Source organism: Panthera onca, chromosome D2 (assembly GCF_046562875.1).
Source record: "Panthera onca isolate mPanOnc1 chromosome D2, mPanOnc1 haplotype 2, whole genome shotgun sequence".
NCBI lineage: Eukaryota > Metazoa > Chordata > Mammalia > Carnivora > Felidae > Panthera > Panthera onca.
Window position 1 is genome coordinate 2,766,611 of NC_138349.1, and position 27,660 is coordinate 2,794,270.

General features: G+C 44.6%; 1 protein-coding gene across 1 annotated transcript in view; it reads right to left on the minus strand.

Moving 5' to 3' along the window:
• Positions 1–3,662: 3,662 nt before the first annotated feature.
• GLRX3 (glutaredoxin 3) overlaps positions 3,663–27,660 on the minus strand; it is a 31,543-nt gene continuing 7,545 nt past the window's right edge. The window contains exons 3-11 of the mRNA XM_060641179.2: positions 20,216–20,290; positions 19,276–19,477; positions 14,243–14,415; positions 13,942–14,003; positions 11,796–11,853; positions 10,012–10,064; positions 7,326–7,365; positions 7,139–7,231; positions 3,663–3,913 (exon numbers count right to left, since the gene is read on the minus strand). Of these exons, the coding sequence (XP_060497162.1) occupies positions 3,863–3,913; positions 7,139–7,231; positions 7,326–7,365; positions 10,012–10,064; positions 11,796–11,853; positions 13,942–14,003; positions 14,243–14,415; positions 19,276–19,477; positions 20,216–20,290 (807 nt within the window). The 3' untranslated portion in view covers positions 3,663–3,862. The remainder of the gene's footprint in view (positions 3,914–7,138; positions 7,232–7,325; positions 7,366–10,011; positions 10,065–11,795; positions 11,854–13,941; positions 14,004–14,242; positions 14,416–19,275; positions 19,478–20,215; positions 20,291–27,660) is intronic.

Genomic DNA, 27,660 nt, shown 5'->3' on the forward strand with positions numbered 1-27,660 from the left:
TCAACTTCTACCCATTCCTAGAACCCAACACTTGAAACACATTAAAAAAAATGAATTTATCTACAAAGAACCAAATTACTTTTATTTAGGAAAAACAAGAACCAACTGTCCATTTTAAGAAAATGGATTTTAATTAAAAACTAAATCAGAAATATTATTTCCTATTTTAATCTGAAGCTTTTAACTTCTCTGACCACAGGACACGTCTGTATGATTCCTTCCAGGGACACAAAGGGATGGCGACCGAAGTCAGGCACTTCAAATGTATTGCAGTTATTCTACTGAGCAATTAAACTTTTCATGACTACAACGTAGTTTTGCTAAAATGAGATTTTCTATTTATAAAAACATGCTATTTGTATTTAAAATTTTTTTAACGTTGATTTATTATTGAGAGACAGAGCATGAGCTGGGGGGGGGGGGGGGGGGCGGTGGGCAGAGAGAGGGGGAGACACAGAATCCGAAGCAGGCTTCAGGCTCCGAGCTGTCAGCAGAGCCCGACACGGGGCTCGAACCCACGAAATGCGAGATCATGACCTGAGCCGAAGTTGGACATTCAACTGACTTGACCACCCAGGCGCCCCAAAACATGCTGTTTTTAAAAATCAATCTCAGTAAATACAATAAATAAAAAATCCATCTCAATTTGAAACTCAGTAAGATTCTTGTAGACTGAATATGGAAAATCATTGTCTTCGCCCTTCTTGAGCAAGTCAACCACCTGTTAAGATGGACACGGCCTGGGGTTCCTGACGGAGGCCAGGAAAAGCGTGGTTCCACAAGCCTCAGCTGTCCCACAACGTGACACAAAAACGTCTAGTAAGCTGCCGCATGGGCAAAGCCAACCCTCCATCCTGTTATCTTCACGAGGGACATCGACATTATTACAGCAACTTTCAACACACCTACCTACCGGGCCTCCTGCAGGTCAATCCTTAGACTTGAGAGTCACCTGGTGCACCTAGGGGTGGGCAGCTCCAGGGGGAGCGCCCCTCCCCCCTCCCCACACACATAAAGGCACCGTGATCCCCCACCTTCACGGGGGAGCCTGGTGGTGGCAGTGGGCCCCAGCCTTGGGGAGTCACCGAATCCTGAACGGGACTCCCAGCTCCGAGGCCACAGCTGCACTCTTGAGCAAGTTTTGACTTTACAGAGTTCCTCCCTGCACAGAATTCCCAACTCCTCTCGTTGGCTTTTTGTTTTATTTTTTCTATTTTTGGTTATGAAACAAAATCAGAGCTTAAAAAATGGAGGGGGATCCATTCCTGCAGGCTCCTCTCTCCAGGTGGATGCTAACTCCCTAAGAACCCTTCCCTGGAAAGGAAGTTACCTCCTGCCTGGACACGCAAGTCAGGAGGAGTTACCAGCCCTTCCTCGAGGAGGCCTTTCTGGAAGGCCGGCCCTGAGGGTGGGGGTGAACAGGCCAAGTCCCAATGGCAGCCACCCCTCGTGAGCCTCTAGCAGCGCCAGCTGCCCTTGGAGACTTAACCGCCCTCCCCAGCCCCTCAGGGCCCCACGATGAGCTCCATTTTACAGAGAAGCACAAGCACAGGGAGGCAGCCTAACAGGCAGAGCTAGGCGGCGCGCAGAGCAGCTCAGCTCTGCCCCTGCTCCTCCAAAACATCCGGGACTCACTAAAACCCTCCGACAGCACCCAGGTGAGCCCTGCCCCCCACCACAAGCTCCCACCACGGCTTGGACAGGGCAGCATCCCAATGACGCGGTCACCTAACCCTGTGAGCTGAATGGTGTCTCGAGCCCTGGGCACAGCCTTCTCTAGGATTTGTGGATCAGAGAGGATTTCCATTTTGACAAAACGCTCCTATAAGGGTAGGCTCATTTTGATTAGAAAGCCGGATCTGGGACTGCCTATGGAGCTCCCAAGATCAGGTGGGCCCAAGAATCGCTTGCCTTGCTCCTAAAACATACCTAATAAAGTTAGGTTAGGAACAACTAAATCACTTGGTATGAACGAGATCCCTGATCTTCCCAATGTCTAGCTGGAAACACCTATAAAACAGAAATATGCGCCACCGCCCCTCCACCATCCCTGGAGCCAATGGCGCCCACAACTGACAGAATTTAACAAAGTGACATGTCCCCCAAAAACTGAACACTCACCCTGACTCAAACTATGATGTTCAATCACGGGTGACACCATCAGAGTTTTGCATCACACAAGAGTCACCCACAGGAGGAGGAGGTCATCCTACGATGCATGAGCATCTCACATTACCCGAGCAGCCACCTTGGCCAGATCAGTGGTTCCCAAATTGGCAGGTGGGCATTCGTTAAAATTTACGCATTTTAGTTAAATGTGCATTAGGAAAAAAACTAGCTTATCAAATCTGCGACCACAAAGATAGATGTTCTCACTTGGGATAAGGGGAAGTTAAAAGGTGGCTTGCTGACAGGTGGCACTTTGCAGACAGAGCAAAAAATCACAAAAGCAGTATGCAAGGCTTTCAGTGTCGGGACACCGGATATGAGAAAATTATGCACTCCTCCGTGGTTCACGGCATCCCTGAAGCTTCATAGAGTTTCAGTTAGAATTCCATTTCCATCTGCGTTGTAAAGGTTTCGCTTATGCAAGGATTTCTGTTTTAAAAAGAAAAAAGAAGTTCATGCACCAATGCCCAAAGGAGCCCCATCTAATTACACACACTGGCAAGGAAACCCACTACAACAGGTGTCCTCCTCCGACAGGAGGGCCGTGACCACCTTTAGGATTTTGTGCAGACTTGCCCTTTGTGACATACAACAGACATCAGATCTCTCCTCTACACAGAGAGAGCAAGGAAACAGCCGGGTGCTCGTGTCCCGGTGAAAGGCTAATAACTTCACTAGATCTTCGTGCACTTCCTCTGGTTTCTCATGTAAACTGCTGACCTTTGCACCCTTTCCTTATGATCACCAGACACTTCTGTGGAGCCTCAACCACCCAGACCAACAAGCTGGGAAAATCTAATGAAGAAAACATGTGCCATGGGCACCAAACACAATCTACAAACCCAGGAGGTGAATTCAGCCACCTGTTTGAGGCACGCCCAACAAAGGCCTAACAGAGCAACTATTTTTTAAATATGTGAGAGTCAGGATCAAAACTGTTGAAATTTTCATGGACCTCAGGATGTTCTCAGCCTATTTAAGGGCTAAATCAATGCTTTCAGCATAATGACTAAAATAAACTGTGGTGCTTAACACAAACTGACGACTGTCATCCCCGGGCCTACCCTGTTCTTCTCCTTGTTCTGGAGCACGTGAGGGCAACGCGCTCACGAGAAATCACTTTCCTCTGGCCCGCCGCCCGCTAACACACCGCCGGCGCTGTCTGAAACGAGTCTCCACGTCTGCAGAGCCCTACATGGCCTGTGCGATCTCACCAGCGCCTCACACAGGGATGCTGTCAGAGGAAAATTTTCAGTTGAATTTTTCCAAGCTGTAAAGCGATCTTTGGCCATTGAGGGGAGCCACTGGTTTGGTCTATGAGCTGTTCTAAGTATTAACGTGGATTTCAGACAGCTTCACAGTTCTGAATCTCCTGAAACCTGCCGTTTCTGAACTGCTACAAGGTGCCCACGTATTTCGAAAAAGAAATTTAAAGCAGGCTAATTACTACATATTTAACATCACCGTAAAAACACACCTTCTTTACACAAGTATTTTTAATTGGATTTTGAAGATGTTTATTGCATTCTGTTTGGTGGAAAAAACAAAAAACACATACATGTATTTAGCACAAGCTTGTGAAATACACAGAGCGTAACGGGGTGAGGCGCAGTCTCTGCCCCTCGCCCACCTCTGAGCACGGAGCTGTGGCCAAGTGGTTCCCGCAACAGTCGGGCGCTGAGCGTACAAGCCTCTAGTTCTCTCCTTTCAGTACCGGTAGCAGCTCACCGTTGTCTTTCAGTTCCTAACGACGAAAACAGAAAGCAAAAACAACATGTATGCGGACAGATGAAAAATGGAAACGTCTGAAGAACAATCACAGGTTGCATCCGTTATCAGAGACCAGAAGAAACACTTCACTGGATTAAAACTCTAGCTCACCAACACGCTGAAACTAACTATTATGCCATAAACACTATCAGATTACAGAACTGAAGTTTTAAAAGGCATTCCAAAACCAAAGATTGATCAGCATTAACAAACACAGCAATTAGAGCAAAACACCCATAGCCCCACGGGTGGTACACAGGCTTCACTGTTTCAACCCAGCCTGGAAAGGCCGCAGTACTACGAGCGTAAAAGTGTACATGTAAAGGCCAAAAACCACTAAAAAGACATACAAATCCAGAAATGTTGTGTGCTATCTTGCAGATTTAAAATCTGGAACACAGCCATCAAATTTAAAATGTGACAATAAATGATGAATGAGATTTTCTAGCTTAAGACAAACATTTAATCTGATGTAAATTTGCAGGTTATTACTAAGCAGCATGAACATCCATCAATAAAACCACGAAAATCAGGGCACCTCGCTGGCTCAGTCGGTAGAGCATGCGACTCTCAATCTCAGGATAGTAAATTCAAGCCCCACGTTGGGCATGGTGCCTACTTAAAACACACACACACACACACACACACACACACACACACACAAATTCCATGTGACTTCATCTCTGGTTAAACCCATCAGGTGTGATTCTGTCATATAAACTCAGACAACTCTCAGTGATGTTCTGGGATCTTCCAACATTAACTCATTAACAAGCACACATCCTACTGCACTAAAGGACCAGGCAGGACTTTTCTGAGCACGTGACCTGGAGGGCAGGAGGCCATGCTGCTCACAGAGAGGCCCAGAAGCCTGCAGGTGGAATCTGGACTCAAGGACTCACGAGTTGTGACATCACATGCAGATTACCTAACTTCTCATCCGTGTCCCCTCATCTGACGACTGAGGACAAGGAACTCAGGGTGCTGTGAGGACGGCCTAAGCACTAAGGCAGCCTGCCTGGCACACGGGGATCGCCATCATCATCACCACTAATGTGCACCGACCTTATCTAAATATTCCCTCTGTAAACAAACATTCTGCAGTAGTGATAACGTGACCTCACTGAATATGTACTAATTAGTTGCTATTTTTCTCAAGACACTAGATTGACTGAGTCATTGAATTACCAGTAAGTTCTTTATCTAACCATTCAACAACAAAAAGCACTCAGTGCTCTCAAAGGCCAGCCAGAATTAACCCACCTGGCAACTAGGACGTTTCCACTGAACTAAAGACAGAAGAACCGTGCTCTGTGGGAAACGGACTAAAATGGCAACCTAAGAACTGTTCCCAGTTATCTTCTCGGGAGAAAATGTTACCAATATCACAAATGTCCAGATGTGTCTTTTTAGCAGGTGAACATCAAGAGTCCTGTAACATCCTGTTTTATACCTAAAACGAAGTTGCCCGCACAGCTCGGCTTTAGAATTAAATGAGATTGATCGATTGTTATCTTCCCAAGAGTTAGCAATGGCTAAGGTACAGGCTATAAAACATTCAGACAAGAACAGGCTCAGGAGTATTTGGGTTTGAAGACTGTGTCTTAAAAAAATAAAACACATATATAACATAACAAATGCAGATCTATTTTTGTTGCTTCAGGGCTATTCAAGAGCTACTATGTTAAGCCTGTTCTCCTCCTCCAGGAATGAGACACTTTACTCGTAAAAATGCCTCACTCGCTGCCTTCAGAAGCGCCATGTCAAACAGCACTCCGCAGCAGACGGCACGCCTGCCCCATGTTCGCCACACGTCCGGGCCCACAGAGCTGATGTCACTCAGCACTGGGCTCGAGTCCTCCCAACAAGACCAAAGTAGGAGTTAAAACTTATTTTAAAACCTAACTAGGAGCAGTGCTGCTCCCGGGGGGTTAGCACTGCAGCGTCCCTGCGGGACCAGGCTAAGAAACAGCGTGTGGCACACACAGGCACTATCAGGTGTAAGCGCCCCAAGAAAAGTCCTGCCCACTGAGCATTCGCGGAGGGTTTCCTGAAAGCAAACCAAACAAGTAAATTAATGGTCAAAGATGTCAAGGGTGTATAAGAAAAGGTATCGTTTCTAACCATGCTTACGATCTGACAGAGCTAACCGATCTCCTAGCGTCTGAGGCCAGGCTGGACGTGGGGAAGGCCCACAGCAGCCTCGCACAGTTCTGTTAGGAAGCCGGGGTCAGGGGCCTCGGGTCTGTCACACAGCTGACAGGACCAGGCAGCACTGGGTGTCAGGCCTCCTGCCCGTAGCCCGGCGCTCTTCACTCCATCACCCCAGTGCATATAAGGCAAAATAACACAAAAACACAATACAACGTAAATATAAAAGGACAGAAGAACTTCAGGAACAGGAGCGAAATATTTCTGGCTTCAAGAATCTATACACAATTCATCAACAACAAGGGTCCTGGAGGGCACAGAACACATGTAACTATGGAACACAAGATATCCAAAGCAGAGGGGGGACGAGGAAAGAAAGGCTAAAAACATGGAAGACAGTTCCATCAGATTTAGTAGTGTGGGAGTAAAAATCACATTTCGAGCTTGGCCATAATCAGAGCATCTTGGAAGGCCAAGTTACAGTTCTGGCCTTGGCCGGAAGCTCTTCGGGAGAGGAAGGAGGTTGTGCAGAAGACCCGGGGAGGCAAGAAGGCCCCACAGCAGGGGGTTAGGCTGGCTCAGGGGACGGGTGAGCACAGCCTGATCCAACAGGGACAGTGGGAGGACAAGGTACTAGGGACACAGAAATGGTAACACGGGGCGAGTGCCTGGGTGGCTCAGTCAGCTGAGCGTCCGACTTAAGCTCGGGTCATGATCTCGTGGTTCGTGACTTGGAGCCCTGCATGGGGCTCTGTGCTGACAGCATGGAGCCTGCTGGGATTCTCTATCCCCCTCTCTCTGCCCCTCCCCCACTCGTGCTTTCTCTCTCAAAAACACACATGTAAAAAGTAAAAGTAAATAAAAAAATAAAAATAAAAAAACTTTTTAAAAGAAATGGTAATCAAAAGTGAGCCAGAAGTGACTGGACAGGAGGCCAGGAAGGAAAGGAGTCAGGGAAGCTCCAAAGTTTCTGTTCAATATGAAATTGTAATTTTCAAACATGCCAACATTTCCCATCTTTGGGATGCCAAACGAACTCCGACCTTACCTTAACAATATCCAGACCTCCAACAAGTTCCCCTTTCACATACAGCTGAGGATACGTGGGCCAATTCGAGAAAGTTTTTAACCCCTGCCGAACCTACGGAAACAAGAGAAACTCTGAAACCTTACTATTAGACCCTAATGAGTAAAACTAAAGGCAAAGGGTGAGAAACATAAAACACAGAACTTACTTCTTCATCCTCCAATATATCAAATGTCTCATATTCAACACTACAAAAAGGAGAGAACATTTTAACAGGAAATAGTTGTATTAAACAAAAATTATCAAGCCTACTTGGTGTTTTAAAAAACAGTCAGGAAAAGTAAATTGTTTCGTTGCTAATGACATTCACTATAAAAAATGGAAATGACTTTACTTCTCTCAATCTGTCAGGTAGGTACAAATTCATCTGGTCTTTTCTCTAGACAATACTGGATTAGACAGGGGTCAGCACACTTTTTCTGAAAGGGCAAGGCCATAAACACGCAGGTCCTGTAGGCTAGTCTCTGCACCACACAGAGGCAACCACACAGGGCAGACAGGAGTGGGTGTGGCCGTGTGCCAATAAAACTTTACTTAAGTAGCCGGCCAGCTGCAGTGTGCCAACCCCAGGTTAGACCTGTACCCCAAGTTTACACGAGTCTGTCCTTAACACTCCGCTCCCAGCCCTCACCCCCGGAGCCGCCGCTTCTGATGTCCTGGAAGCTGCTCAGGGAGCGGGGAGCAGCTCTGACGTCTGACCGCTCGCGGACACCAGGGCTGGGCCGGACGCTCACTGCCCAGGACGATGACGCTGCCAACAGACGCCACCTTACGGAGGTGTGCATTCCCACATGAAAGCGAACTTATTTCAGAACACGCATGCTGTTTTCAATACACACAAACCCGTGAGAGTGGTGTGGATTCATGCTGTACAATGAACTCTACTTGTTATAATGAATGAAAAATCGCTGCATGGAAATCCAGCCATATCTACTCAGAAGGACTTCACTGTTTGGTGGTCAAGGAATCAGTATGAATGTAGGACTGAATTCCTGCAGGGAGACTGCGGAGATACGTGCAGTCCCACAAACCGGCCAAAGAAAACGCCACACATAAAAGATAAATTTCGGGTTCCATAAAACCAAAACCACCTTCACAGGGAAATCTCACTCAGTAAACAAGTTCCCAAGAAAACCGTTCATGGTGCAGAAAACAGTCAAAAAAACAAGATGACAGGATAAATCAGCACCAAGTACCAACAACAGGACTGTCTGAAAGCAAGAGAAGATTAAAAAAAAAAACAAAACAAGACCCAATGTAAGTTTCCCTTCAGGTTGAACTAAAGGAGGCAGATCTCCTAGTCTGAACAGTACAATAAACGCGAGTTACAGGTCCACAAGGGAGCTGAGAGGCACCGGGCCCACGCACGCGCAGGTGTGTGCGCAGTCACGACAGCCGATGCATCTCCTGAAAGTTCTGTGCACAGAGCACCTCCGTACCTCAGTGTATGCTCGGTACACGGCCCCTCGAGGCGTGTGTCTTTGGGCAGAGAAGGCGAAGAGGGGTGTAAGAACGGAGGGGAAGGAATAAAAAGCCAGAGCTTTCTCCACAAACTGACAGCTCTCAGCAAGAGGACAGTCTGTTCAAGGTGAAGAGCGGCAAAGGTCCCCACGGCCCCGCTCACCGCAGAGCCGACTGCATCAGCAAGTCTGCAGCTGGGAGCGCTTTGTCTCCAAAGAAGCCCCTCTGTTCTGGGGAGCAGGTACTTGCAAATCCAAACAGGATCAGACAGGTATTGGGCGACTTTCCACCGAACATACGAGCTGAGACGGCCCGATGCTCCTGTGCCCCGGCCTCATGGCCTTGTGGAGGAACGCCCTGAGGGGACACGCTGTCACTAGAGACAGGTGGACTGAGCGTGTCACACCGGGGAGCTGTGACAGAAGACAGAGAACGGGGCCATAAAAACTGATGACCAAAAGCAAGCCAGCCTCTGCTCTGTCCTCGGGCAGGGTGAGGAAGGTCTGGCTAGAGACCATATGACAAAAGACTCTTTAGACTCTCCTCTGTAAAATGTCACCATCACTTGAAGAAATCAATCTTTGCTTTTCATGTCCCCAGAGTTGTATTTAACCTGTGCTACTCAACTGACTACTTTCAACCATGCCCACGAATGTCTAAATATTTCAAAAGATTACCTACCCCACGACTTCAAAGAAATGGTTAATCTCTTTAAAAGTATGGCTAAAAAATTAACTTAAAAACTAAATAAAGCAAGCTATGGCTAGCATAGTAAGAACATTAAAAAGAAAGCGTTGTGAAATAAGTAAAATAATAATAATAATAAGCAAACACATTTGATAAACTCTACCGAATATGGGCAAAGGATCTCCAAACAAGTGGTTTGTTTCTAATCAGAAAAAAATCAACTGCAATCTTCTTACCTGGCAGCATTACCACTGAGCAGATCAAAAGCATGAACACAGCCTTCAATTTACCCTGCTTCTAAGATGCACAGAATGACCTGTACATGGGCCCTATGCATTTGATAAAATGTTGAAAACTAGAATAGTTTTTAAGGAAATTAAAAACCTCTAATACATTTCCCTAAAATATCTTTGTGCGTGTTCAAGAACTCAGTTATTAACTTTCCTCTGGGAAAGCAGACAAATAGTTATTCCAGTAACTGCCTAAGAAGCTCCTTTATGTTACCAATCAGTTGATACTGTCCAAAAAATCCTCTTGTGGTCTAAGTTAAAGCATTCACAAAGCACCACAGCAAAAACAAATAGATAAACATTTACAGATAGAGCCACAACAACCGAAAGGCATCAGTGGCAGGACGGAAAATTGGAGTTTCTTTAACACACCATTTGAAAACAAGATTTACCTACCCAGTACTATTTAGTATCTCCAGAATCTGTTTGCTGAATCCACATTTTGCTTCCTAAATTTAGAAGGGGGAAAAAAAAACACACACACATGTAAAGATGGATTACATTTCCTACTCAGCCCACTGGCCTGGTCCTGTGGACGCTCTGTCCCTGGGACACAGTGGGCACAGCGCACTCTAGTGACGAGCCTCCCAGTGCCTCTGGCATCACAGAGCAGTGGGTCAGCTGGGATTTCAGGAGGCCACCAATCCCCACCCCACCCCCCTTTCAAGTCCTGACCCATCCGGACATGACCCTGGACTCCCAGCCCACAGACTTCCTTCAGGCTCTACCCACCGGGGATGACACGTGTCCTGGTACCTGACAGTCTCTGTGGTGACACGGTCCTCAGAGGGGAACCTTGCCGCTCTACCAAGACTCGAGTTCCTTCTCCACTCGCTCTCAGATGACCTCGCCTCACCTAACCTTTGTGCACTGAGCGGGATCATCACCTGCCTGTTCCCAACTGGACTTTTACTCCCCAGTTTTTAAAACGTATCTTTACGTTATAGAGTCACAGAGTGCCAGGCTTCTCTGAGGTTATGGAAGGGCAAGACGGTTCTGTCAGGCCGCCAGGTCCCAAATCCTAGCGACCCTGGAGGGAAGACTCGGCACCCCATGCATTCCTCAACAGCGCAGGTAACTCTGCTCCCAAGATGTATGAATACTTGCTGACTTCCAGAAACAAACTCTTTTGAGAATAAAAACCTGCTTTAAACAATCACCAAGAAGATATAAAAAGATGACTTTACCACTACTGGGAATTATTAACTTCCTCTATTTTGTTTTAATGAAATTAGTGAACCAGTCAAAGAATCTAGGTCCTGATCTGTGATCTCAGCATGCTGAGACATGTATCACCATTTTCCCGGTTACTACTTACACTGTAACAGTTACGTTGACGACTTACGTTAACTAGCTGGTTTTACTGTATTGGTTATGTTAACTTTCACGCTCGCTATCACAACCTCGTTCTCCGGGAAGCACACTGACCACTCACACAAGGGGCCGTGAGGCCCTGGGAGGTGAAGCAAGCAGCCCGGGACGACAGAAGAGACGGACTGCCGTCCCCCCGTTCCACCAGCCTCGCCTCCCAGGGCTTTCACCTCCTCCCCTGGGCCACGAGCCAGACTCTGTCCCACCTGCCTACCTCTGTCACTGGCTGAGAATAAAGGAAGGGAACACAGCCCCGTTTCTGGAGATCTCCGTTCTAGTCCAAATACAAATGATAATCAGCTTTGCTCAAGCTGCCGGTGGGAGTGCTCTTATCTAACTTGGTCCTCAAAACGATGCACAACCAGTATGCTCCTTCATCCCACAAGCTCCAGGAACCACCCCATTACGAGTAAGAACTGCCAAACTTTCACTCAGTCATCAAACCGGTGCCCCCGAGAGCGACAAGGCTCCCTGTGCCCGGGACGCGTGTGGACCAAACTGCTCACTACACGAGCCCAGGGACTCAAGTGGGGACGAGACAGCAACTAACAGAACCAGGAGAGGGTGAACAGTGTCGACCAAGTTTGGCAGCAAAGAGAAATGCACCCCGCTGAGATGTTGATGATGAAGTCAGGCAAGATGTGGATTACTTTGTTTGATCTCCATAAGCACCAATTAAGGCCTGGATAACTTCCTGATGCCACTGTAGCTTCATCAGCCACAGCCAGGAGGAAAGATTTAAGCGTCCCCTAGTTGCAGATGTTAGCATCAAAAGAAATTACAAATAAAACCATTTTTGAGTTCTTTACCTGTTTGTTTCCTTTCATAAAGAGCATCACAGAAGCTTTATTTGTCAGTACTTTGAGCCTGAAGAGAGAAAATTGATATAAAATGGCTCAGCTCAATTATTAAACACCACTTTTGCTCCGCTTCAGGAGTAACATGCATATTTGAGGGATAGCAGGATGATAGTTCACAGCTTTGAGTGGTATTAAACAAGCAAATGCATTGACATTTTCCTTTATTTCATTCTCTCCCTGAGCCACCATAAAACACAATATGGCTTTTAAGGCAACGCATGTTCCTTCGAGTTGCAATTCAAGCCCATCAACTCACAGCACTAAAAAAATAATAATAGCCAATTCAGTAAGGAATTGTTCAGGAAGGGGCCTGTACCCTGAGCCCACCCACAATTTCCAGAACTACATCTTGTGGGCTCCCTTCTCCGCCACGAGGCGGCACACGGCCCCACGCTCCCCGATGTTCACAAGGTCACAGCGGGAACGGGAGGTGCTAAGTGCCAGAACACCAGCTGCTCACATCAAACGCCCCTGTCTTAACTTTGCGTTTCACACTTTGTACGATCTTCCAAAGGCCATCCCCCACTTGCTGTCAGGAGCGGCAGCCGTCTGCGTGCCGCCTGAGGGTCAGTGACAAATCCCAGGACAGTCGGCGTCAGGACAACCTGTGGTGGTCACGTCACCGGATCCTCCTCCCACCGGTGCTCTGGGTCACTCACAGCTCAACACCTCCTCAGAGAACAAAGTGATCACAAACGGAACACCCAAATCCTGCTCAGAGCTTCGTCACGTACACTTCCGGTAGAGTACGATGGGCGATTCCCAGAAAAGCTCAGAAATAAAGAATATGGTGCTGATCGCCATCAGTCACCTGCAGCGACCCGACTATCTGGGCCCAGGAAACCAGAACAAGTGCTTCCGTCCGACTCATAGAGACGTCGCCAGAGCCAGGAACTCAGGCTCTGGCCCCGTGCTTGCCGGGAGCACTTCAAGTGATTACTCAAAATGCAAGTGTGTCTCTACAGAACTCTCTACGTAACTCCAGCTATCTAGTCTGAGGCCACAGGAAATACAGACACAGCACGTTAGGAAACGAGACGGAAGGCCTGATGAAGACGAGGACAGAAACAGCAGCAAGACAGACTGAAGGAAGGCAGATTCTAGCGCACACAAAGCACAGCAGGTTTCTGAGGCCCACTTTGCCTTCGTGAGCCACCCAGGTTATTCAGCAAAGAACACAACTGGGGACCCAGAGTCAACACAGGCACTAGGAGACTCACTGTCCTACCAAAAAGGCAGCAAAGGGTCTAAATCATTTGAGAAAGTGTGGCACTTAAAGGTCAGTTTGACACATATGGGACACTATTTATTAATCAAGGACAGATAAATGAGGTGCTTACTATTAAACACTTTTATCTCAAAATGCTGAATGGCAAGAAAACTACAAGGGGAGGTTTCGCCTTACAGACTCAAGCCCCAACTACGAACGGCTGACACACGGATGTATTTCAAAATAAATTCTTCTTTAAACCTCTACATTAATTCAAATTTATTACAATAAAAATCCCTGTAAGTCTCCCTACAGGCCAAAGTCCAAAATTTCCATAAGGTAAGATCTTTAAAAGCTGATTGAGATCCTTCATAAAACAAAGACCGATTTTTACAGCTCCAAATCTCCTTGAATTTTAAGTTATCGTGGTTAGAAAGGCAGCACGAGGCCCCCAAAGTGTTTCCGCGGGTACCACACGCGCAGCCCTCGCTCCTCACACCGGACACTCTTCACAGCCCGCGTCCGGATGATGCTCAGAGGAGGGGCTGTTACTGAAGGCTGAACACCGGGGCCGCTGGAGCCTGGCTCCGAGATGCAGAGAAGTAAGTAAAACTTAGTCATTCCACTGAGACAATGACATTTCGTTCTACAAAAACGAAGAATATCCTCCACGTGCTCATTAAATCGGCACAAAAATGTCTCCGGTGCAAACGAGACCTTCCCAAGTTCGCACGACTAGTCTGACTGCAAACAACACTCTTATGACCTCGGCACACGAAAACAAATCCCTCGTTTCTATACGGAAAGAGCAACGCAAAAACCAAGAATTAGGAAATATTTTTAAAGTAATAAACGGTAGACTATTTGACACTTTTAAACACTTACCTTTCTTCTAACTTGGGAGCTCTGGGGCAAATTGTATCTAGTTCGTCAGATGCTTCCAGCTCCTGAAACAAACACATGCGTAAGTTTAAGAAACGTTCACTACAAGCCAACTCTCCTTGGTCGCGCCCTGACACAGAGTATCAATCGACCATGTCATCAGAAATACTTTGCATATACTCCACATCCATGTTCGTAAATGTAGAGATTCTTAAGAAATTCATACTTTACATCTATTACAGCACTTATAAAAGTGTGCTCTACATGAACATTCTTTACAAGGTACAGACTTCTCAGTTCTAACCTTGATTATATCAAGTCCTCCTACGAGCTCCCCAGACACATAGAGCTGGGGATAGGTAGGCCAGTTGGAGTAGGTTTTGAGGCCCTGACGAACTTCTTCATCTGAGAAGATGTCAAAACTGCTAAACTGAATGTTGTGTTTGTGAAGGATTTCCACCATCTGCTTGCTGAAACCTGCATAAGAAAAAGAAAATAAAGAACTTAGCTTCTCTCTTACACATGATTTTAAATTAATTCACAACACACATTAGCTACTGAACAAAGATGTCTGCCTCAATCTCACCCGTGATTTAATTAGCATGGCTACAGAGCATGGAAAGAGAAAACAAATTCCAACAGCCCCTTATCTGACCTTGAAGTAAACCACGTGTTCAAGTGGGGCTTAGAGTTTAACACATTTGTGAATTTTTAAAAAGTCTCTCTTTATCAATGTTCCTCTTCAGTATTAGGCATGATTTTGTTGTAGGAGAAATAAGGCTGGCCAGAAAGCCCCAGAACCTGCCCCACCCACCAAGGAGACAAACAGTTGAGCCCTGGATGGCTACCCCACCTTCCCGCACATCCCCATCAATCAGGGGACGGATTCGGATGCCTCCACGGTCCCTCCCAGCCCTGCGGTCTGTGAGTCTATGAGAATGAACACTGGATGGGGGGGAAAAAATCCCAACATTCATTTTTAACCACTCCGTGAGCATACTGAATCCCAACCGTTTGGTTTCTGTTGCTCTGGAAGTACTTCCTGAGTGTCCATTTCAGGAGCTCTCAGCCTATATATGATCTTTAACGGAATAAAGTATCTAGGTCGAGGAGGAATGGGTTCTGTTAGTGGACACTGGGTGCACTGAGTTTCAAAGCTGTCTTTGGTGTTGGTACATAGGAACTGTCAACAGGCTGACAGTGTCTTTCTCATCTGGTGCTGTTACCTGACAGTCTCCTTTTTAAAACTATTTACATTCCCCAAAGTATGTAATGTGATTTTTTTTTTTTTTTTTTTTTTTTTTTACTGCACCGTAGTGGCAATCTTATGTTCCGTGATTTTATTATACTTTTGTGACACATTTCTGTCCTGTACTTTTTTGACATCATTTTCTTATTATGACATTAGTACTGAAGAATAAGAGTGTGAATACCAGTCTTTTATAAATCTATTCGTCTTGTCTGAAAAGAGGGTATTTTTCTTTCCATAAGCTAATTCTTCCCAATTGTTTTTCAATACTTTGTACCACTTTACTCTTTTCACACACCATCCTTCTTTTCAGTCATAATTCACTGGAAAATGACCTGTTCTTCAGGTGCAAAATTCCTATAGGATTTCACAGCATCGGCAAGTATTTTTAAATAAAACCAAATCATAAAATTCAGTGTAAGATTAACTGCAAGAACAGGCTTCACCTGGTGTCCTCCAAAAGCACTTTTACTACGAAAACGGGGATGTACTACTGAGCTCCAAACAATTTTCAAATCTACAGTTTACTGAGATGAAGCACTGGTATTTGTACAGCATACAAGTTGCTTTCCCTACAACTGAAGTGTTAAGTTCATGTACAGCCTGAAGTAAAACACTGATTCTGAAATTTTTTTCGCTCATCTGGGAGTTCATTAGTAAACAGCTAACGGCTGATTGCTGATGGTTATTCTGTTACCAATATATTAACTCATTTCTACTGTAACCGGCTGAGGAAAAGCTTTCTTTTAGCTTTAGGCAATTACATGCAGACTAGAAAGATTGATGGGGAATGTTCAGTTTTCAAGGGTTAAAGGAGCAGACTGGAAATGTTATGCTTAAGGATAAAACAGTGAGAAGGCTTCATTCCAATAACAAAATATTTACACACTTTTAAGAAAAATGTATGCACGCAACACGAATATTTAAAAGTAGAAGAACCACTTGGCTGTCATAGAACCACCGTTTCTGTCTGCAGTCATTTCTACTCATGACAGAAGGCACGAACAATAAGCCTGACTGGGACATTTCATCTAGTAACAATAAAACCCTAAAGCCCACTTCTCAACCTACAATGTTTGTGTCGGATTTAAAAAGAAAACCCTGTTAGATGACTTTTGCTGCAGAAGAAAGGTCTGTCCCGTGGTTCAAATACCCTTTGCTTTGCTAAAAGCTTTGTTAACTGAAATGGATACAAGAATTCCCGAATAACTTAATTAACCTGCATGTTCAAGGATTTAACATTCTGTTTAAAAAGATGTACATCTCAGTATGTCTTGAAAATCTGCCTAAAACACGAGAGCCCTCTCTTTCCTGTCCTCCTGAGGAGCACAGAGTAAGAATAATCTAGTTCTTTGACGACCGACACCCTATCACCACGTCCAGCTCCTAACACACTACCCAGTTCTGCCGGGAGAAGCCAAAGCTGAGAGCCACAAAGACAGGGTGTGAAGTGTGAAAGGGCTGGGCTGAGATCAAGCGGGGCTCCAGGGCAGACCCTGAAATGGCTCTCAAGGTTTCCCTGACAGAAAATTTAAGTGTTATACATTCATGTTTTCTGATTACCCGAAAGCAAGGTGGGGTCGGCTAATCAAACACCACCGCAGCTCCGCTCCACAGAGGGGGCCCACGGGGAGTACCGGCTGCCACTGACAGCAGGGCCTTCCGAGGGAATTCTTTCCAAATATGGAAATACCAGCCAGTGGCGTTCGCGAGCATTGACGGTCACTGCTTGTACAGAGGAGGCTCCGCTTGTACCTCACCTCGGATGTGCGAACACAAGAGCAAAACCTATTTTCCACTAAGTGGGCTCAGAAAGGAAGAGGGTGAAAGTCGAGTACATTCCTGAAAGAGAACAGTTTCGAGATGAAGAGTCCGTGTAGCAGGGCACACAAAGGGGGACGCAGAGCCAGAGGAGCATCAATGAAGGAAGTGGCAGGGTACAGGCACAAGAAAGGCACCTTCTAACTGATCCTTGAATAGATGTTTTATTCAACAATACCAACATTCTAAAATGATCTATTTCCCATACGTCACTTACTTACTATATTTGATACAAAGACATGTTGTTACACAAATCAAGACCTCAGGAAACAGAAAAACTTGTCAAAAACATAGTTATAAAAATTATAAAGAATAAAGCAAGTACTTGTTTGAAATGAAACTGTACCTGTTAAATTACATCTATCTAAAAATCTTGTTTGAATTCCCCAATTACATCTCTCACTATCTAGATGTCTGTAATTATGTTTTTCAGATTGTTCCAAAATGTTTGAAAGCTTCTTTTTTACTCTCACTTGCTTTTTATACGCTCTTCTAAATGCCAGTTAACATACAAGTGACTAGAAATGCATTATAAGTCAAGTCTAATGAAGAGGTAAGCAGAAAAATGGTTATTCCTCAGGGTGATTCTAATTTATTTGAATTATCATACAACATCTGATTTGAAGAGGATCCCCAAGACTGGCTCCAACCCCAATGCCACCAAAGGAAGGACCAAAGGCACAGAAAGGGTCACTGACCTGTACCTACGTCACCAAGGGTGGCACTGGGCTGCAGCCCCCCTGCTGTGACACCCGGCCACTGTGCCTCCCCCTGCTGCCTCAGCACACCTTCCCCAAGCTGCGGTTTTACCACCTGCCGATCTGGTGAGGTCGCCACTCAGAAAAGAGTGAGAGGACGGTCCTGTTCGAACCCAAAGAAGAGAGCACGGTATCGGCTTTACTGCAGGTTTCCTACGTGGGAACCTGTCATACAGGTGCATCCACGTGACAGCCAGTTCCGCTACTCGTCACATTTCAGTGAAGGCACCGAATAAACCCCGTCAGGCTCACGTTGTAAGTCCTTGTTATTAGGTCACCACAGAAAGCACCAGAAAGGATTCTCCTGCCTGACAGGGGAAAGTAAACCAGCCACAACCTCTATTAAAAACAAACAACCACAACAGAGACTGACTCTTGCTACCTGGAGTTAACTCTGGTAGAGACAGAGTTTGCTTTTCAATATCTAAACAGCAAGCATCCTTGGACATGTAAATGCCAGCAAGGAAATTTCTCAAGGAGAAGTGAGAGCTAAAGGAGCCTTTTATCGTTTTAAGATAGGACTGATAGGACTCAACATGAAACTTTATCTTTAAAACTGGACTTTTTCAGAATCTAATATGTCATTTGCTAACCATATAGGGAAGAATTTACAATTAAAGCTATGCTAGAAGCTAGGTCATTTTTATAAAGTCACGCTGGACATGCAGTAATCTTATCAACAGCACACTCAATTTTACTGCCACCTATCTGAAAAAAATTCCCCCCTGTATAGTTGAAACAAACGGATTCTCAACAGCATCATCAAAAGGCATTAAATGCTCAATTATGAAGCATAATAATGTTGTACTAGGCATAGTAAAAAGAAAATAACATAAACCCAATACCAGAGGGGTCAAATAAACCCTAAAACTTACTTCAGGAGAAAATTACAAGCGTATATATACATGTATATGTGGGGGGGGGTAGGTGGGTGGGTGTATACATACACAGAAACTAAGAGCACCTATAAACTGAAAATGACAGCAGTAGTTGAACACTAGTCGCATAATTCGATGTGCGACAACAGGGAAGGCCAAAGTACAGGGGGAGACACAGAACCACCACCAAAATTCTGGAAAGTTTTAAACCACTCAATCTGGGCAAGGTGAATAAAAAGAGAGTCCCAAGAGAGACAGGAAACCATTAACAGCAAAAAGAACTGAACAGACCAAAGCCCATTCACACAACAGCAATGCCCTCCCAACTCTGCTCCCAGTAAGCTGAGTGGCTTTCCGTCTCTGGATGCTTGTTACATAAACAAAAATCTTCAACTGGATGACTTCTAAGAAGCCTCTGGGTTCTGAAATTCTCTGTGTCTGTGGTGCAAAACAGATTCTCACCACCTCAATACAGAGTGTCAGCGGGAATCAGGACCTTCCGGATCTCCTAAAGCCGTCTCCACACAGGCGAAGGAGGGACGGTGCGACAGGACCAGAGCACGCCCACCCAGCCGCACCCCACGCCGGTGGAGCCCACTTTGCTCGCGTCCGTGTGAAAGCAGCTTCTTACCACAGCGGGGCTCCTGAGGAGTCCCCTTCATAAACAACATGCAAGGGGCAGCATGAGTTAGTTTCTTCAGGCGCAGGTTGAGGTCTTCTTTAGGATGCTCATTACCGCTGGGTGGGAAGGAGCCGCTAGATGCGTGTCGCTGAACTTTTTTGGTCAACTCTGGGGCGTGTGCACCATCTAATCGGTCAATTTTCTGAGAATTCTGAAGTTAAAAAAGTCATTTAAAATACGTGTGGCACAAAGCTCCAAAATTATAACAAGCACGAATCCACAGCTCTAGCTGATTGTTAAAGAGGTCAATGCTACTTACTATTAGGTGAGTTTTTAAAACTCTGATTACCAATTGGCGGAATGCATCTCCATTTTAGAAATATGTAACTGTTTTCTTTCATCCCCTTTTTGGGAACATACTAGGAAAACATCGCTACACCTCAAACCAGATCAGAGTCCAACCTTAAAGAGAAAAGATTTCCTCCACCCTCGTGGGGATTAATCTGTTACTAAGTACAAATGCAGTATTTGGAGGAACTGTGGGGACACTCGGGGGTGCCCTGAAGCACAGATTTGCACCTGCTTCCTAAGAGAGTCATTAATCAAACCAGGACCAGCCAGATGTTCCATTATGTCCAGGCACATGCCCTAAGCAACCAACTTCTACCCAACGGAGGGGACATTTTGGGTCTACAGCCAAGTATCTGGATTGTTCTCCAGAAGCTCCAATTCTGGTTGCTGGTCCTCTACATGGCCCATATCACTTCTGCAGGATGCCCCAGGCCAAGCTTTAGCATCAATGCAAACAAGGAGACCACAAGAAGACGGGGCAAAGCCAGGAACAACCGAGTGTCTAACGTTCACGGATCAGGGAAAGGGGTAAAGGAACCAAGATTCAGCCCCCTGGCCCGCACAGATGCGGGATCTCTTGTGCCGTCCTTATCCTTACCTTGAAAAACAGAAAGGTGGGAACAGAACTAATTTCATATTTTTCAGATACTTCAGGAACGGCTTCAGCTTCCAACTTTAAAAACAAAAGAATATAAAGCTTGATTATGAAAAGGTCCTTTTTTACGACTTCAATATGTCTACCAGATTCACATGCAGCGTCCCTTCAAGTAGGTGATGTTTCTAAAGAGTCTGGTACAAAAGTTTATGACACATTTACATTTAAATGAGACTCACTGGGCTGGTGTGTCATCCACTGAGTCCGCAGTGTCAAAACAGGTTCAGAGGTTTTTATTTTGTTGCACATTTCAAAAGATGCCTGGAGGCTGTGAATAAAATTTTTGGTGCACTAGTGACCTAGTAAATTTTCAATCATATGCAGCTACTACTATATTGAAATCCATAAATCACTGACCCCAGTTATGTCATGATTACAGTGCTTATTTTCTGCCCACAGCAATTCTTGCTGTTTGCTCTATTGACTAATTTCAAGAGGCAGTACATCATGACTGACAGTTGCAGCCTTCTGCAAATTATGAAGCAAAAAGGAGTATTTCTTCAATAAACTATTGATGTCTGATAAATTTTACTTTTAACCCCTGCAAGGCTGCCGGACACTAGGCAGAGATCTTGCTAGGTTATCTACTTCTGGGTCTATTCATACATTTAAATGCATTTTAAATAAGATGACTGCATTCTGCTTGATGATTTCCTTGAGGCCCCTCAACGAGACACGATGTGTTACCTGACATATGAATTTTACACAACTCAATTTCTAAATAATTAGAACACAGTTCCTGCAAGCTATTTATGTGCAGAATTTTGTAAACCATACACTTTGAGAAAAACTAAGACATAATATCGTATCCTTCCCTCACAGGACTTTCAATTTAATATAAACTTTTTAAAACCAATAAAAATCTGAATTCACATTATACCTGTAGGAAATAAAATTTATTGATAAATTATACTGTTAAAAGAGTTAAAGATATATATCCTGTATTTTTCCAGGAAGAGAAGGTTTCCACTGGGCTTGAAACACTATTCTTATCTAGAGCCTTCCCCAATCCAGCATCCATCTATCCAAATGAACCTGGACGGTAAGTGGGAGGCACAGTCATTTGTCTTTGGTTTCTATCTTCTGTCTCACACATTCCCGGGTGCTCTTTTACTACTTTATTTGTATTTCTTTAAAACGCCCTTTAGACAAATATTTTTAATTACCTTCATCTTTCAAAATGTATTAACGTGAAAATTATATACGTTTCAAGTCAACATCAACTGTCCGATAAACTAAAAAAAATGAACAGAGAGAAGACAAAGCATTTGGAGACCACTATGTAGAACACGCTTTCTGAAAGTTCTGAAAACTTCTGTGCCATTTTCTTTCATACAATTGCACACTCAAAGCAAATAACAGCAGAGAAGGCGATGACTAGGGCAGCTCGTTATTTTCTCTTGCAAATAATACCCCTGGAGTGCCCGGCACACACTGGCACTGGGTGAGGCTCAGTTACAATCCCTGTCTTTGGTACAACTGGATTCTAACAGCAAAATAACACAAATTTTAAAAAGGGGCAGTACTAAGGGGCACCTGGGTGACTCAGTAGGTTGAGCGTCCGACTTTGGCTCAGGTCATGATCTCACAGTCTGTGAGTTCGAGCCCACGTTGGGCTCTGCGAGCCGGGAGCCTGGCGACTGCTTCTGATTCCGTGTCTCCCTGTCTCTGCCCCTGACCCGCTCATGCTCTAGCTCTCTCAAAAATAAACATTAAAAAAAAATTTTTTTTAATAAAAGAAAGGGGGCAATACTCAGCAAAAACAAGATACTATGGTCTTAAACCAAACCAAAACAGGCAACATCGGGAATCATAAAAACACATTCCTCTGTGCTGCTTAAAGTTGACCTCTTCTCATATTCCTGCTGGTTTCCAAGGGTCTCCCTTAGTGACAATTCTTCTAGGAAGCAAATCATCCTCTTGAAATTCCTAAAGCCAGGAGGATCACCACAAGCACCTCTCCTCAAAATAGCTCCCAGCGAGATGACATCTTCTTCGTAAGACAAAGGCAGTGGTGACAAACAAATCCTCCCAGAGCAGGGGCCAGGACTGTCACTAAAGGCACAGCCATTCTCCCAGAACATCAAGGGTTATCTGAGGCCCTAAAACCTTTGCAGCAGTAAAATTCTCTGGAAACATTTTTATTGGATGTAAAGCAACATGACAGTTCTATCAATGAAAATAGAAAATAAATAAATACTGAAAAGTGAGCTGCATTCAGAAAAGACCAACGGCAGTCAATAATAGCTATCTTTCATGGAAAACCTACTCGGTGCCATAAACCACGACAGGCTCTTTGCATTCAATTGCCTAAACTACTTAACGCCTGGAAAAGCGTATGGTACATTATCATCTCAACCTTACAGGGGGCTACGTAAAGATATAACTTGTCCCAAAACACACAGTCACTGGGTAGGAGAGCTGAGAAATAAACCCAAGACTGACTACAAAACCCATGCTTTTTTTTCACTATACTATGGTAAACCTTTTCTACTCTATCGATCAAAAAGATTAAATTTCAAAGATAGGATTTATACATGACTTTAGCCCTCACCAAACACGAACGTTTCCAGAATGGAATTTCAGACAGAATGCCTTTGTTGGGAACCATCCACTTCCTGAACCATGACTCTCAAACTCAGACCCTTCCCGTGTGCAGTCGGGTGAGGAGAGGCAGGGAGCTGTTACCACAGCAAGGTTAACTGCAGAGGTAGGCAACTCCCTCTCTAGAGGGTCACCAAAGACCACTATGATGGTAATGGCTGACAGCCATGATTAATCTAAGCCAGACACTGTTCTAAGTGCAGTTTGTATACTGAGTCATTTAATATGCACGATAACAGATGCTGTCATTACACCTAACTAACAGAAGAAACTGGAATTTAAGGAGGTTAGGTAACTCAGCCAAGATTCCAACAATGGTGAGCAGTGGAGGAGGGCAGTGTGGCTCCAGAGCCAAGCTCCTCTCTACACCGCCAAGCTACCATTTCACCAAAGCCAATGGTTACTCTTTGTTCATCATGTTACTGACCTTTCAGCATCATTAGTACGACCACACCCACCTTCTCATGAAACCCTTCACATGGCTTTCCACGTTTTGTTTTGTTTCTCCTATAACTCTCATGACTCAGTCTCTTTGGCTCCTTCCCTCACATCTGGCCAACCTCTCCACGGCTGGCACATCCCAGGACTTGGTTCTGAGTGCAGTTCTCTTATTTACGCTCATCCTCCCTGAGCGGTCTCATCTAAGAAACACCAATATGGCGACAACGCCCAAGTTGTATCCAGGCCAGACCTCCCCGCTCACTCCAAACTACACACTTGACATCTGCACGTGGATCTCTACCAGGCACTTCCCACCAAGCCTGTTCCTCCCCAGGGCATCTCGGTCTTCTTTCATCCAGCCAGTGATCCAATCAAAAGGAAGACAACTTTGATTACTCCGTTTCCCTCACCCGACATCCAATCCGTTAACAGGTCTTCTGGGTTCCCCCTCCAAAATACAAGCCAAATCAGACCATGACGTCATTTCGATGCTCCCTTGCCACCAGTGTCCAAGGCATCTCTTACCTGGCCTGTGAAATAGCCTCCTAACGTGCGTACTTGCTTCCAGTCTGCATCCTTCCGCCACTTCAACTCACTCCCCACAGGACAGCCAGGTAAGCGCTTAAAACCAGAAACTGATGTGCCACTTCCACTGCACCCAAAATAAAACCCAAACTCCACCAGTGCCCACAGGTCATGTGGCTGTTGCCTCCCCTTCCAGCCTCCTGCCATACCCTCTCCCCCTTCACTGGCCCCACCGGTGGCCCATATGCAGGCCAGGCCCTCCAGCAGTACTCACTTGCTAATCCACAGCCTAAAAGTTTGTCCTGGCTCTCCCAAGGACAGCTCCTTTTCATTTTCCAGCTCTCTTACTAGATGCAGCTCTCCAGCCAGACCGGAATAAAGCACCCATCAGCCCAGGTTCTCTTCTTCCACACCCGATTTCTTTCCTTTCAGAACTATTCTCTGAAATTACCTTGATAATGTTACCCGATTACCCTATTGTTGTGTACCCCCAGTGACTAGCATAGTAGTGGCCTGTAAGTGTTGGGTGAATAAATTTTGACACAATACTGAATAAATGGTGGTCACTATTGCTAAGCCAACAACGGGAGTGACCACTGGCCAGTGTGGCACTGATCCCCAAGGCTGAGGAGAGAACAATTAAAACCTGACATTCAGGAGTATTTTGTTAAACATCAAAAAGAGGCTTCTTTCTAACTCTGTGACTTGTGATATTAAAGGAAAACCTTTCGAAGTAAAATTCCTTGTCCAAATAGATCTTTAATGTTTTTGATAGCTTTTTAAAAGACCTTTACGAAACTTAGCCCAGGAATAGCTAATGAACAGTTAATTGTTAATTTTTTTTTTAATTACCAAGACAGCATAAATAAAAACTAGGATATTTTTAAGATTTAGCAATTCTACTGGAATTATCTGAGAGGCATTTTTAGAGTTCTCCAAAAATGGAATCCTACATACGTTCTCTAAGATGCCAAATAAACTGGTCAGTATTCTCTGACACTGAAAAACAGGAATTCAGCTAAGTGGTACCTAGTTACACAGCTGGCTGGTACCCTTCTGGAGATGACCCTACATTGTCTGTTTACAAATACTAACTGAACAGATATTTAGAATTGAACATTTCTATAACCACATAGAAATTATCTATACTGATTTTAGAGACCCTTAGAAACTGAACTGTGAGCTGTATTTTAAGATGCTTGTGCATTCAAGAATCAAATTATAACAATTCCTATTTTTTAAGAATCAAAAAATACAAATTTAAGTATCTAACTCCTATACCTTTGCCTTCATATCTGAAGTTACAATGGACATAAAATTCAAGTTCGGCAGGAACTATACAAATCAGATTACTACTAAATGAAATACAGTAGTACAAAACCTCACCAACCAGGTGGCCAATAAGCTTGACTTTGAGATTTTATGTACCAAAGTGCCTTATATGGTAAAACGAGTACCACGGCTTAATTGAATCAGAATACCAAGCTGGAAGAGGGGTGGGGGAGGCTGGCATAGGAGGTGGAAGCCAATACGCAAAGGAAAGCAATAAAAAAATGAAAACAAGGTAAGGTGCAGATCTCTACTTCAAATATCCCACCACCTACTCAAGAAGCCAAACAAAACAGGAATTAAACAACAGAACAGACAAAAGTACAAGATATTCTCTAATCGTTGAACCATAGGCACAGACTAAGTTTGGAGATGGAAAAAAAAAAAAAAAAAAAGCCACAGAGGTACATGGGAGACTTCATATAAAATGGATTTGATTTGAATCATCATGTTGCACACCTTAAAAATATACAATTCTCATTTGAAGAAAAAAAATAAATTTAATGTAACAAATTGAATAAAATATTTCAATTAATAATTTAAATCACAATAAAATCAAACGTAAAATAAAAAAAAATGAACAGCCACTCCTACGAAAAGACGAATTTGACTCGGACCTCGAATAGAACTACTGGTACCCAACTACCCCATCACAAGGAGCCTTATGCTGTTCTCGCTCCTTCCCACCCCACTACCACACCCTAGACCTTGAAAGATTCTATCTACCAAACAAGGGAGTAAACAATAAACGTGTATTCCCGTTTTAAAGGCAAAGAGTTGGGGCACCTGGGTGGCTCAGTCGGTTGAGCGTCTGACTTCGGCTCGGGTCATGATCTCACAGTATGTGGGTTCGAGCCCCCTCCCCCCGTCGGGCTCTGTGCTGACAGCTCGGAGCCTGGAGCCTGGAGCCTGCTTCGGATTCTGTGTCTCCCTCTCTCTCTCTGCCCCTCCCCTGTTCATGCTCTGTCTCTGTCTCAAAAATAAATAAAAAACATTAAAAAAACAATAAAGAAACCAAATTAAAAAATGTAAAGGCAAAGAGCTAACAAACTGACTTTACACATTTTGAAAAGCAAGGACGTGTAACATTTTAATTAACCATTTAATTTTACTCTGAACAAATGTTAAGTTTTCAGTAAGACTTTGGGCAATAAGAGCGACTCCTATGTCTTCTCGAAGGCCTTGGAGGTGTGCGAACCTCCTGTGGGGCCCAGAGCCTTGGGTCCGGGCTAGATGGGGCAGCCAATGCACAACAGTGAGTCACCACAAGGCACGGGCATAGACGTGGTGCCAAGGAGCGTGTGTGCACTTCATCACCAGCCCATCAGTACAGGAAGGAGGGTGTTCGTTCACGTGCAATAAACGTGAGAGTCCTGCCTTTCAACAACCTGTTCCAGTGAGCACAGACTAATTTCGACCAAAACGTACGCTAACTTTTCTCAGGTATTACTTTCCCATTGTCTACAAAACAAGAAACTGTTGGTGGTCACAAAACTCTACACTCAAAGTATTAAAGGGGCGCCTGGGTGGTTCAATCGGTTAAGCGTCCAACTTTGACTCAGGTCACCATCTCACGGTTCATGGGTTCCAGCCCCGCGTCGGGCTCTGTGCTGACAGCCCGGAGCCTGGAGCCTGGAGCCTGGAGCCTGGAGCCTGGAGCCTGGAGCCTGGACCCTGCTTCAGATTCTGCATCTCCCTCCCTCTGCCCCTCCCCTGCTTATGCTCTGTGTGTCTCTCAAAATAAATAAACAAACAGTAAAAAAAAAAAAAAAAAAAAAATTAAGTATTAAAAACATTATGCTTGAGATCACCTACATGATGATTTTGGAAATCTACGTTATAAAATGGACTGATCTCTATAATTCACAAGTCAAAAATGCCAGACTGTTGGCAGTCAAAAAACAAAAAAAACTAAGAAATCAAATTAAAAGACACAGAGCAGAACATCAGTTCCCTTCCCTAGACTGTTCAAAAAGCTCTCAATAACAAAAGAAAGTTATTTTAGAATGAATTGCACCCTCTCTTACTGGGGAATGCCAACAGACCTCTCAAATATTTTACTTCTTATTTGCTCACCATTTAAATTACCTACCTTACAAAGTCCACTGCAGGTTATCCCTGCCATTTAAACACCAACTACTCCACAGAGTGAATTTTCAGAAAGTAATGACTCCTGGGAGAACTGCCCCACCTAGCGCCACCCCCTACCCCCGAGAGGCAGGTGCAGTAGGGTTCAGGCATCCCCAGCAGACCAGGACTTCAACGCCTGGCGAGACACTTAAGCACGCGAACAACTTAAAATCTCACCGCCAAGTGTGGTACCAATGTGAGAAGTAATTCTATAGTCTCTTTAAATAAACCGTTCAGATGGCAGCTCAGAACAATGTGTTACCTAAACCTGTAACATTATACACATAAAAGCAGACTTGCAACAATTACCATCATCTTGATTAATCTTATGATTGAAATGTTGAATCATTCATTCCACT